Source organism: Aquarana catesbeiana, linkage group LG09 (genome assembly GCF_042186555.1).
Source record: "Aquarana catesbeiana isolate 2022-GZ linkage group LG09, ASM4218655v1, whole genome shotgun sequence".
NCBI classification, from domain to species: domain Eukaryota; kingdom Metazoa; phylum Chordata; class Amphibia; order Anura; family Ranidae; genus Aquarana; species Aquarana catesbeiana.
The window spans coordinates 233,057,456-233,070,887 of NC_133332.1; the positions used below are offsets into that span (position 1 = coordinate 233,057,456).

General features: G+C 40.2%; 1 protein-coding gene across 2 annotated transcripts in view; it reads left to right on the forward strand.

Moving 5' to 3' along the window:
- Positions 1-13,432, forward strand: part of ABCA2 (ATP binding cassette subfamily A member 2) — a 226,346-nt gene that overhangs the window by 104,098 nt on the left and 108,816 nt on the right. For both annotated transcript variants that reach the window (XM_073599942.1, XM_073599941.1), the window contains 3 exons: positions 5,544-5,655; positions 7,833-7,996; positions 10,158-10,279. In XM_073599942.1, coding sequence (XP_073456043.1) covers positions 5,544-5,655; positions 7,833-7,996; positions 10,158-10,279 — 398 coding nt within the window. The remainder of the gene's footprint in view (positions 1-5,543; positions 5,656-7,832; positions 7,997-10,157; positions 10,280-13,432) is intronic.

Sequence of the window (13,432 nt, forward strand, 5' to 3'; positions counted from 1 at the left end):
GTTGACAGCGCGGTGCGAGTTTGATTAGCCATTTGTCACAAGTTGGTGTCACAGATGGTGCTTAAAATGTTTGTAAACCCTCAATTTTTTTTTTAATTAATAAAAAAAACCAAAATGACCTGTTCTGTGGAGTGTTTTTGCATAGTGCAACCCTGATGCTCTTCTTCTGGAGTCCCCCGCCGGCACGCTAAGCCCCTCCATTCCTTTGGGTGCCCCACGGAAAGCTGCTTTCCATAAGGGCACCCATGCGGGCTCACTCCCGCGTCCTGCTGCTGCATCCATTGACACAGACAGTGGGTTTCGGGCCCCGTTCCCCACTCCCGTGTCACAGCTTTTGATTGACAGTAGCAGGAGCCAATGGCTCCTGCTGCTCTCAATCTGTCCAATGAGGAGAGCGACTGGAGCTGCTGGGCTTGTGCACAGCACTGGATTGGATCGAGCTCAGGTAGGAAAAAGGAGGGGTGTGGGGAGGAGCTGCAGCATAGGTGGTTTTTCACCTTAAATCATACAATGCAATAAGGTGAAAAACCTTGAGGCTAGGTGCCACACTATATGCGATGTGGGGCACAGCAGGGGTCCGGTGAGTCCCCATACACCGTTTCAGGTCCGGATTAGGTCTGAATTTTTGCATGAATTTGGACCTGAAACAGAGCCAAAGACACACAGGACCCTTCTGCTGTACTCTCTGCGGCAGCCCCTGAGGTGTGTGAACCGGCTCCATTGAGAGCCGGTCACACTCGCTTGTCATGCGAATTGGATGCGGGGAAAACCCACATCCAATTCGCATCAATGTGAATCCAGCCTGAGACTTTACAACCACTTTAAGATCATAGAAAATAATGTTACAGAAAATACAGCAATTTTTCATTGCAGTTGTGTAAATGTTTCGTACAGGGAATGTTTGTCACATTCATATAGTGAATTTTCTATAAATTGACCCCTATGATTCTAGATGTTAAGAATGCAGCTGTGCATTGCATACAATGAAATTTTTCCATCTCTAAATTCAGAGATTTTATATATATTATATAATATTCAAGGGCATTATGTTAATATTATGTAAGCTTATTGTTCATTTTTATCCTGACGTGAGTTCTGCCCTTTTTAGGATTCATATGATTGAATAAAGCCATTTTATTTTTAAAAAATAATTTTAAAAAATCACATGCATACTACATGTACCTATATGGCACTCAAAAAGACCTGAGCAGGCACAAAGACTGGCTAACATGGAGGTGCTTATGTTTTCTCTTGTCTAATTAACACGGGACAGATCCTCTGGACCGGTGCAATATTCAGATCTTTGGAGGGTGCTCTGCGGGGGCGGAGGCTTGTTTTGTGTTAGAGGCGAGTTTTACACTACCTATCTTGTATCTGTATACAGTAAAGCCCTTTCTGGATGCAGGGCAATGCCTTTGCAGATAAGGGTATACTGTACTTTCCTGTCTTCTCTTCTCTGAGTATACGGTATGAGTATACAGTGGCTTCTCCTCTTCTATCTTACTGTTTTGCTGTAGTGACTTCTCTCCTTCGCTAAGAATAGATGGTACCAATGTGATTATCTCTGTGATCATTTTACCCAGGATTTGGCCACTAAATCCGAGATCTCTGGATTCATGTTCCTTCTTCCATCTAACCTGTCCTTTAAACCCTTCTGCTGGCAGACTTTCATGCCCACGAGAAGATCTGTTACATGTTTTGTCTCCGATCCCATAGGAAGGGGAAAGATGACTAATACTAGTACTAGGACTAATTATACCTGTATTGTTATTTCTCCTTTTTAATCATTTGTAATTCCTCTTTTAAAATCACTGATCTATCCTCCTTGCATATAGTATAAGGGCTATTTATAAAGCATTGACTATTCGTTTTTGCTGCTTTTTGATCATACTTTTATTCTAGTTTCCATGTTAGTTGATTTTTCCTATACAATGGAATGAGATTAGTGAACACATGTCCAAAATCAGTAAATTTCTGATTGCTCCTCTTTATAAATAGCCCCCTTTTTATGTTTCTTATTGAACTGCTGTGTCAATAACAATATCTTAAAGTATAACTCCACGCATCTCTAAAGTCTGCTGCTTTTGAGGCAGGACAGTGATGTGACCAACGTATTGATTGCATTTTTTTCATTCTGCCTGTATGATCTCTTGAAGTATCCATTTTACCAAGTGCTAAATACTGTAGTTTTGTTAGTGACCATGTTGTCTATATCAACCGGTGAATGTTCACATTCATAAAACATGGGGCTAAGTTGTGCAAAGTGGAGCAGAAGTGGGTTTGTTGCCCATAGTAACCAGAATGCTGGTTCAATTTGATATAGAGAAAAGAAGATTTGTGCTAGGAGGGGTTGTGTGCTAGAAATTCGAAAAGGTAATAGGTAGGGGGGAAGAGATTTGCGCTGGGGGGGGGGGGTATTTGGAGTGTGGGGAGAGGATTTGTGTTCAGAGGGGAAACTTGAGGAGTAGAGGAAAATTTTTTTGGAGGGGGGGGTGGATTTCAGTAGGAGGCAGATTTGTACTGGGAGGGGGGGAGGATTTATGCTTAGGAGGTAAGCATGCATACAGTGGGAAAAAAAGTAAATTTCAGAAACTTCTGCAGATGAATTGGTCAACAGTGTCTGCAGCTCAAGAGGTCAGTAAGGGCAGTTTATTCATGGTTTGTTATGAATACGTAAATATTTAAATGTCGGTAACCTGGCTACACCTGCCATGATCTCACAACTCACCCTCCACATTCCAAATAGGTGCATTCTGCTGCCCCCTGAATGCCATATTTTGGTTTCACATAACCAAACCCCTGAAAATTTGATCTCCCGTTGTAGTGAGCTGGAAGTCTAGCGCAGCCACTCTCCATGTTGCATCACAAATCAAGTAAAAAAAAAAAAAAGATTTGCAGTACATACTAGTGCTGGGGTAGGAAGTGAGTTTCTGCTGTGGCTGTAGGGTTTCTCTAAATAGAATATATAATGGTTTTCTACTTATTTTTTTTTATTATGGTCAGGACTAAACAAATTACACATATTACACCATTTATTTTTCAGTCAGGTAAATTTAAAAAAAAGTATATTAATATTATGCAGTGTACTGCCCAGCCAAAAGATGGAGTACTAATCTTCTTTACAATTATTTAGCTATTGCAACCCTTAGCTCTGCTGATCGATGTTTGTTTTAAACAGGACTCAGTGATTCATCAGGGCAGTGACCCTTCCCCTATATGATGGCTTTGTAGAACATTTCAGTTAGACAAAAGGAGCTGCAAAGTCCCAATATGGGGCGATCGGCGCTGTTCCACTAAACCCCGTCTGATGTGCAGAAACTGGCAAGGTGTATAAAGTAAATAAACAAATAAATAAATAGTGAGAACTAAAATAAATTATTATATATATAGGAATAGTAAAATTTCAAACGTGTGGGAGAAACCTTCTTTGTGTGTATGTAGAAAAGGCCCACAAATATATAAAGTGCGATGTATGTTATCACCTTACTAAAATAGAGGTGATCCAGACAAAACAAATAAAATAAATGAATATAAAGATAGTGGTAAAATTACCAAAAATCTTAAAAAATTCCTAAGTAAAAAAACCGGTGTAAATGTGTACATCAAAAAGTGCTAAAACATATAAATGAGAACCATATGTTCATAAGTGCACATAAAAGTGTTTGAAAATTAATTTTAGATCATCAGTCCATAAAAATGTCTCAAAAAGAAAAAAAGGAAGAAAGTCCATAGAACATTCTTCTTAAAGTGCAATAATAAGTCTCTTCAAACATCTAACAATACTCTTGATGAGATAAATTCTTCCAGCCTTCCAAAGGACCCCCCTATGTGCCCTCACTCACCGGAAGAATTCACCCCTGCAGGAGTATCAAGCCTGTAAGCCGTATCCCGCAGGAATGGTCCCTGGTGACAGTCCTCAGTTCGGATCTCCTCTCCTGGTATCCCGATCACTTCCAGTCACTCCCCGCAGGAACATCCATATGTTTATGAAACAAGAATGAGCCCCATCGTGTGAATCCGTAAAAAACTTTGCTTTATTGTAAAATTATAAAAGGAAGCAAACAGTGCTCCGCTGACTAGTTAACAGTCAAGCAAATGTGAGGAAAGCAGCGCGGTGCGGCGTGCGTTCCACCGCTCGCTGCTTTCCTCACATTTGTTTGACTGTTAACTAGTCAGCGGAGCACTGTTTGCTTCCTTTTATAATTTTACAATAAAGCAAAGTTTTTTACGGATTCACGCGATGGGGCTCATTCTTGTTTCATAAACATATGGATGTTCCTGCGGGGAGTGACTGGAAGTGATCGGGATACCAGGAGAGGAGATCCGAACTGAGGACTGTCACCAGGGACCATTGCTGCGGGATACGGCTTACAGGCTTGATACCCCTGCAGGGGTGAATTCTTCCGGTGAGTGAGGGCACATAGGGGGGTCCTTTGGAAGGCTGGAAGAATTTATCTCATCAAGAGTATTGTTAGATGTTTGAAGAGACTTATTATTGCACTTTAAGAAGAATGTTCTATGGACTTTCTTCCTTTTTTTCTTTTTGGGACATTTTTATGGACTGATGATCTAAAATTAATTTTCAAACACTTTTATGTGCACTTATGAACATATGGTTCTCATTTATATGTTTTAGCACTTTTTGATGTACACATTTACACCGGTTTTTTTACTTAGGAATTTTTTAAGATTTTTGGTAATTTTACCACTATCTTTATATTCATTTATTTTATTTGTTTTGTCTGGATCACCTCTATTTTAGTAAGGTGATAACATACATCGCACTTTATATATTTGTGGGCTTTTTCTACATACACACAAAGAAGGTTTCTCCCACACGTTTGAAATTTTACTATTCCTATATATATAATAATTTATTTTAGTTCTCACTATTTATTTATTTGTTTATTTATTTACTTTATACACCTTACCAGTTTCTGCACATCAGACGGGGTTTAGTGGAACAGCGCCGATCGCCCCATATTGGGACTCTACATTATTTAGAATTTCACTTAGGTGTTATTCTGTCCTGGGGGGGCTGCAGTTCCTTTATTGCCTAAGCGCGGAGCTATTGGTTTCTTATAAAGGGAGCTGCAAAGCAAGCATCATTGTGTGTGTGTATACAGTATGCTGTCAGGGTGTAATATGTGTATTATTTTTTTAATACATAAAAAGCCATATTTACCATAAAAAGGTTATAAAACCGATTCAGATCCATTACACATTCCGTTTTAAGCACAATGGATACTTCAAAAGACAGGGCGGACATAACAGAACAAGATGACAAATATATTCCTTTACCTTCCTAATATAAATATATTTTTATTAAATTTAAATTTGTTCTTAATATTTTTTTTCTTGATATGCTGGCCTACCTCCTCATGTCAGAATTGCAGAGAAAGATGGAGTGATATTTAAGGACAATACAGAGTTCACCTTTTTCCTATCTTGGCTTAATAATCTGGAACACTTGTCTTATCCCCAACCAATGTCTCATGTCTTCAAGTCACTGATTTTATTGTCTTGTCTACCCTGCTTCGCAGCCTTCTACACTGCGGCTCCACTTACTTCTGCTGGGATACTGCCGGTTATGCAGTCCCTGTGTCCGGATGGCCAAAGAGATGAGTATGGCTTCCTGCAATACACCAACTCCACGTAAGTAGGGCCAGTTCCTTTGAATTTGATCAAACTACCACTTCATGTCAGTGATGATGAAGCTCTAAGCACAACTTCAGGCAAATATCAAAATTTTCTTTTCACTGAAGGCATTCTGTGATTCGAAGAGGGGGCAGATAATTGTCACAATCTCCCCTCCAATCACAGAATAGCTTGTATTCGGTGAAAAGACATGAATGAAGGAGGTGGAGAACAAATGACCTGCTATGAGAACTGTACTCCAGCCAGCATTGTAAGTTTCAGTGCATGAAGTTCATCCTCTCCCATTGACCTAGGGATACTTAACAAGTATCCCCCTCTTTTTTGTTCCCAAAAAGGACCAAAAGTCAGGAAAATTCTGCTCAATAAGGTCACAGAAAAATGTTTTAAAAAAGACAAATGCTGTCATACACATCTTAGTTTGACTGATTTTGTTTTGAATTGTCTCAAATGTGAACCGTGCCCATGTCAGCACCACCAGGCTTAACAAACGTTGATTGAAAAACTGACTTTTGTGGAAGAAGGCAGGTGGAAAATTGGTGGCTGAACAGTGCCTGGACCCAATCAATTGCAGGCACTATTCAGGTATTCTGACAACTATAGGGTGCTGGGTGTCAAAATACAATAGCCGACAAAAGCATACCTCCCAACTTTTTGAGATGGGAATGAGAGACACCTATCAGCAAAAGTATGCAGGCATAGGACACACCCTTGCCACGCCCCCTTAAAGGAGAATTGTACAAAAAACAAGATTGGTTAAACCCACAAATGCTTTTTTTACCACTACTATTCCTATATTGGCTTTTGGAATTTACAAATGCAGCAATTTAGAAATCAGATGAAAGGTTTAGCGCTGGAAAACACTTTTTGATAGGTAAAAAATGCATTTTATATACAACTATATAGATCAGACCAAAATGAGGAGGAATGAGGGACATTGCTCCAAATCAGGGACAGTTGGGAGCTATGCAAAAGGGATTCATCTATCCACGCTGTAAAACTTAGAGAATCTGTTCGATTTCTTTTGCTCAGCCCGCAGACTGAACAAAAGAAATCCAGGAGTGTCTGTCTAGCTTTACCCTTCTTTACTCTATTCAAAACTAAAGAAATTTGGCTGGCGGTAAGGCGGAAGTTACCTCCTAGAGGAGTTGGCTCTGTTTCAATACACACTCCCCAAGCAGAAATGTGAGATTAAAAAAAAAAAATGTATTCTATTTTTGTTGGCCCGGTCTCCACCGCCCATCAGGTCTAGGCCAGAATTAAGTGTCACTAGTCCCGCAGCCTCTTGGGATACTTACGTCACATCTCCCAGGAGGCTGCAGGATTGGCTCACAGATCGTCCGGGGGCGGGACCGCACGTCACCGGCGCTAACTGCACCCAAACAGCTTATCGCAGCAAGATAACACTGGATTTACTGTGCAGGTGATTAGGTGTTTTGATAAAGTCTCCAGACTAGAGGTAAAAGGGCAAAAAATTTAACTTTATTTGATTAATGAATACATAAATGCATTAATTGGTATTGTTTCATATTTTCCTACAGATCAGTTTTAAAGGCAGCAGAGCTTAATTGCCACGATAGGTGTGCGCAGGGGGTGTGCCAGGTGTGCCAGGCTTACCTCCTCTCCCCTGGCTATTTCAAATCCCTCCTTCACATTATTCCAAGATGATATCTATTTTATGTGTATTTGTTTCACTCCAGTATTATATTTCTTTATTAGTTTCCCATATCATTAAGATTTTTATTTGATTGTTGAACCAGATTAGACACTAACCACCAATGGCAGATCTTTTCAAATTTCTTAGGACAACTCCTATGTTTATAGGTCAGTTCCTCTCGTCTTAAATTAAGATTAATCACCCTAATCCATTGATCTGCAATTGGTGGCCTTTTCTAAATGAACACAGTGAACACACTCGCTCACTGTGTTCATTCATTACTGAAGCATGCTTCAGTTTGTGAATGAACAAGAAACTGCTTAGCACAGATCACTTCCCAGTCATTCACTGCCCCAAGAAAGGTGTGTGTGTTTGAGCTTTGGGGAGCACACCCTAATGCAATAGGCTGTGCACACCTATGTGTGTCACTCAATCTTTCGATAAGGAATATTTTGGAGGACTTCGCCATTTTCCTGGTATTGGGCTATCTAAGTGTATCTTGCCTCTCTATTACCTGCAGGGTCACACAACTCCTGGAAAGACTTACGGAGGTGGTTGAAAATAGCAACCTGTTTGACAGAAACCGGCCTGGCCTGGAAGAGGAGCTGGAATCCCTAAAACATCACCTGGAATCTCTGAGCAGTGATCACAGTTCCCTGGAGAATCACTTCCACCGCCAGTCAGGTATAACCTGTCTGATTCTCATCTCTAGACTAAGACCACATCTACTAGGCTTACAAAATTAGCAGTCGTAGCCGTCCAGGGGAGAGATCCAGAGAACTCAATACAAGCACCATACAGTTTATGTTCTCAGAACTACTTGAGTATTTCACCTGGACTGGACATGTCTTGGCTAGCAGTGAAACATGACTTCCTAAATCAGTCATCCCTAAACCCAAAGCATATCTATACCCAAAGAAATGTTTTTTTTCTAAAGTTTTGGTGAGAGATACAGGATAAGAACCTGTTATATTTGTATCGCTGTCTGTGTCTCCAATTGGAAGATTCCCCTCTTTGTTTGTCTTTGGGCCATTGTTACCTGGACAGAAAGTGATGGAAAATCCAAAATGTATACAGCTGTCTCCAGGTATAGAAGACCTCTTCTAAAGGGAACACCTCTTTCAGTGACAACTGTCTAAAAGGGGATTTCCTCTTACTTTGGAAAAAACTCCACTAGTTTCCACAGTTTTGTTTCTGGGAATAGGAAGCAAAGGGAATATCTGACAGAGCTTTTAACAATTATATTTTCTTATTGAAAGTTTTGGCTATGGATGCACGTTAAAGTTGAACTCCAGGTATGTTTTTTTTGCATAGTTACATTGGCCCAGCTTGGACCAATATAAGAATACATAAAATTGAAAAATCGAGAATAAAGCTGCGCTCAAAGGACAATAGTATATGTGAATATAAAAAAATATAAGTTTAAAACAAAGCTGCCAGCACCTAGAAGTCTAGTATCAAACCTCAAAGTAACAAATAAAACAAAAAAGATGCAGCGCTAAGAAATGACTGTGGTGAAAAGAAAGTGACTAAGAAAGACTAAGGCATAGTCTCATAAATGTCAATTAGTGGTAATTGATGTACATATAAGCAGTAGCTACTACAGTGATTATCAACGTTCACAGTGGTTCCACGGTTATAGAATATGTATACTTTCATAGGCCCAAGCTTGACCTATGTAACTATGCAGGAACAAAAAACATACTTGGAGTTCAGTTGAAAGCTAATCTGTAGTCGCGTGCACCATAGGTGCTGACTCACATAGCCCTGATTAGTTTCTGAAATACGATGAGAGCTTGGGAAATCTGAGCTTTCTTGTATGCAAATACCGATTTCAAATAGTTGATGCTTGGTACCACTGCTTCCTATGCATATTCTGTCTGCTATACAATAACATGGGCATAGTTGCCAGCATTTTAAAGCTCAAATGAACGATCATTCCAATTCAGCTAAATATGCTGAAGGTGCATTAAAACAAAAGGGTGCAAAGTCTTAAAGTCCATTTTTTTTAGAAACCAGCCACAGCTTGAAGGGAAAAGCCTGCCCCCTGCCAGCATGCATTTGGGAAAGACCCTTGCTCTGTGTGGAATCAGTAGTCTCTCTGCAGAAGTCTAATACTAGAGGTAGAGTGCTTCAATCAGCAGGGAGTATAAGCTTTGCTGATTGTGGAACTATAGTTCTAACTCAGTGGGGTCATGGTGTGTGTTGAACATTTGCAGAGAGATCACTACTTCCACAGAAAGCAAGGGTCCTCCCTGCAATATGATGGCAGGTGACAGTCTTTTCTATTAAGGCTGTGGATTTTTTCTAAAGATAATGAACTGTAATGGCCCGTACACCGATCTGAAAATTGGACGACAGATCGTCTGTTTTTTATTTTGCATTCTAGTTGCATATCGAAAATGGAGAGGTTACTAAAGTTACGAAAATTCTCGTACGACTGATTAAACGAAAATTGTACAATCTGGTATCATACGAGAAAATTTTTTTGCGTTTGTCTGATCGGATAATATCGGGTGAACTGTCGTGATCGGCTCTCGAAAGCTCTGCACTAACGATCTGATTATCATACAATCGATTCGAAAGCGGTATTTTTCATCGGATTTTCGGATCGTGTTGCGGGCCATAAGACTCTGCACTGCTTTGTTTTTGTGCAGCTGCACAGTATTCAGATGATTTAAACTGAAAGTTCAGTTGGGATTTCAAATAATTTTTATAGGAAACTTTACCCCTGGACTGAAGTATGTTGAGTTTGCCACATACTCTGTAGACCACACTTGACTATAATTAATTAGTTATGCATTTATAATATATAATCTTTTCTTTTTGCATTTCCATGGTTCAGGTTTTACTGTGGACTCGGTGGTTAAAAACAAGACAAGTTTTCGGGAATTCCTTCATTCAAATCTTTCTTTGCCCAATAATATTGTTGACTTATTGGCCGGATCCAGCATCAATTTACAGGAGGTGAGCTATTAATGTACACAACATATACCGGGTACATGTGTATGGATTGGGTCAATTCTCAACTCAAATCGGGTAGATTCTTGGGTAACCTTAAAAGATGAATTGGTCTGCCAGTGTCACTTCCTGGTGTGTGAATGGGTAGAGGGGTCCTGATTGCCGCTACAAATATTAGACGCACCCAACATCACATCGGCATTACCAGATATTTTCTCATTCCACAGAAAATATATTGAGGCAATCAATATACACAACATTTTTTAATGCACACTGAGTCTTGTGGAATAAATTCTGGAAGAGATTGTTCTTAGAGTCAACAGGGAAGGCAAAATGATGGTGGTTTAACGTGTATTTCCACTTTTGCAGTCAAATTGGAATAACATCTACTTTATATGTGTTACGTGTTCCCATTAACATAGCATAACACAAAAAAAATGCTGGTTACCTTTTCAAAGAAGAAGTACAGCCAAAGCTCGTTTGGCTGTACTTCTCCTGTGGATCACAGAAGTGCAGTTTGTTCTGCACCCCCGTGACCCGTTTTTCGCTGACAGGGAGCTGAAGCCCGCTGTTGGCTGATGTCACAGAGCCGGTCCAGGCCAGGGAGAGATTGTGACTATATGGTCAAGATACACCCAGGAGCCTTGACTGGCTCCTGGCTCAGCCTCTCAGCAAGCCACTGAGAGTCTGAACCAGCACCTCCCGCCCCCTACAGCCCAAAGCTCCAGTGAGTGCGCACGAGGGGGGCGCAGCAGAGCAGAGAGCTGGTGACTGACAGTCACCAGCTCTCTGCACATGGAGCACTGAGAATTGAGTGATTGACGGTGTTCATTCGCTCAGTTCTCAGTCTTAGAGCCGGCGAGGGACAGATGCAGCAGTGGACCTATGCTGCATCCACCTAGGTTAGTATGCTTTCTAAAAAAAAAAAACACAAAAAAACCCCAAACACCATGAAGTGCTTTTCACTTGATAAAATCCCTAACTCTCCCTGCTTTGCAATGACAAGGAAGGGGGCTTTGGAGTAATGTTTTACACTATTGACCCTGTCTGCATTGTGTTTGCAGTTCTTCATTATCTATAGTAACACTCGCTCCTAACAAAGGGTTAGAAATTTAGAAACTGTCCTCCTGCATTGTATGTCAATGAGGGATAGCTCAGTTTTCTGTGGGGACAAAGACACTGTGAAATTTTTGCAGTCAGACATGACACTTTCTCCTAAAGCCCCGTACACATGGAGCCAAATGTCAGGAGACATTGGCTGGTTCAATAAAAGCTGTCTGACATTCGGCCCGTGTGTATGTCGGTCTGTCTGTCTGTCTGTTTGGCCGACTTCTGTCGGATGAGCATGCTGGAAAACCAGCAGCCGACCGATTCCCAAGTAGCGCTCTCAGCCAATGACAGAGAACGCTGACCGGAGTGTTCTGGCGGGGTAGGAACACAACAGATCAATGGTGGAGACCGCTGTACTAATTTTGTATGGTTAGTACAGCGGCTGTGATCAGAGCTGTCAGGTTTTTTATTTCGTTCAACCCTGCGGTTTGAAAAAGAAACTTGTACTTGTACTTGTAATTTTTTTTTTTTTTTCTATGCTGTGTGAGTGGGAACATACAGTATAAGAAACCCATAATAGTGTTTTTCTCAAAGTTGATTGCAGCGGAATTACTCTTTAGGGTGATTTTAGGGTTTTCTAACTTCAGATGTCTTTTTAAAGGCTTTGTGTTCTGATTTTTTTTTTTTTTTACAACAGCACCTTAAATGCAAAAAAGAAAAAAAAAAAAAGCAAAATAAAAATTGTGTACGGCCTCTCTACATTTTGGAAAATGCTTTGAAGACTTTTTGTGTAATTCTTTCACTTATTTTTAGGGTATTCTTGTTTTTCTTTTAGTGATGATCACTGATCGTGATCACACATGTTATTAAAAAAAAAGGATGAAGAAAATAAAAGTAGCAAAGTGAAATTGGATGGCATTGTTTGCCCATAGTACTTTGGGAATCCTTTATCCTGTACAGTATTGTCTTAAAACAAGATTGCATACAGGTAGTAAAAAAGGAAAAGAAAGCAATAGGTTTAAAGGCGACAGAAAAAAAACAATAAAAAACTTTTAAAACGCCTATAAATGGGAGCCAGTGTCTCCTGCTGTTTTGTATGTGACATATAAGCTATGATATATGACACATAAGATGCATGTGAATAGCAGAAGCATTTAGTCGCAGGCTGCCATCTTACTTCTACATGCAGTGGTGGGCGGATGGGGAGTAATGAGCTGGCCTTGTCCACAAGTATATGATATATTGATATTAACCTGCTGGAGGCTCTGACCTTCTAACCCCTGTATTGATAATCATTACGTTGTGGTACGTTTCTAAGGAACTGGTTTGTATGAATCATATGTCTTTAGAAGATTGTGTAATGGAAATCTATCACTAGGCAATAAACATTACCCAGAAGCCTCTGATGGAAGCTGCAATTTCTCAGCTTTGCATTCTCGTTCCAAGGCTGTAGGGATGACCCTATGCGGCAATAATTAGGAGTTGAGGAATAGCAACTTCCACCAGAGGTTTCTGAAATGGTGGTTTAGATTCTTTAGAGGTTAATTATAATGATTTTCTGTAGCATCTTTATTTTGCAAACAAACATTTAATACATGGTGCACCCATGACACTCAATTAGCAAAGCATGCTGGCCCCTCTAAGATGGAATCCTAGAGCAGCCTGTATGTTTGGAAGTACACTATATAGCTGAGTTAGATTAGGGCATCTAATATAAAATGAACTAAACTGAGCGATTGGTTTACTTTTAAAGGGCAAGCTTTGGCAGTGTCATCCTGATTGTGGATTCATTACCTAGGGAGCCATTGACCCAGAACAAGCATGTAGGGCAGGGATTTATTTCAATTCTTTAGTGACTATGCTTTTGCAGGTCATTGACTCACTAGGTAGGGAAGCCTGGACTGTGATCACAGCCCTGGAACCTACAAAAAATGAGTAAGAATGCAACCCCCATATTTCTATTGCCACGGGTTCACTTTAATCCTGGTTGAGGATGATGGGTGTGTTCTTTCTGTATATATCAATCTGCTGTGTGTCTAATCTGATCTCCCTTCTTTTTATTGCTGAAGATGTTAACTAATCCATCTGAGAGCTGGTGCTGTCTATCTG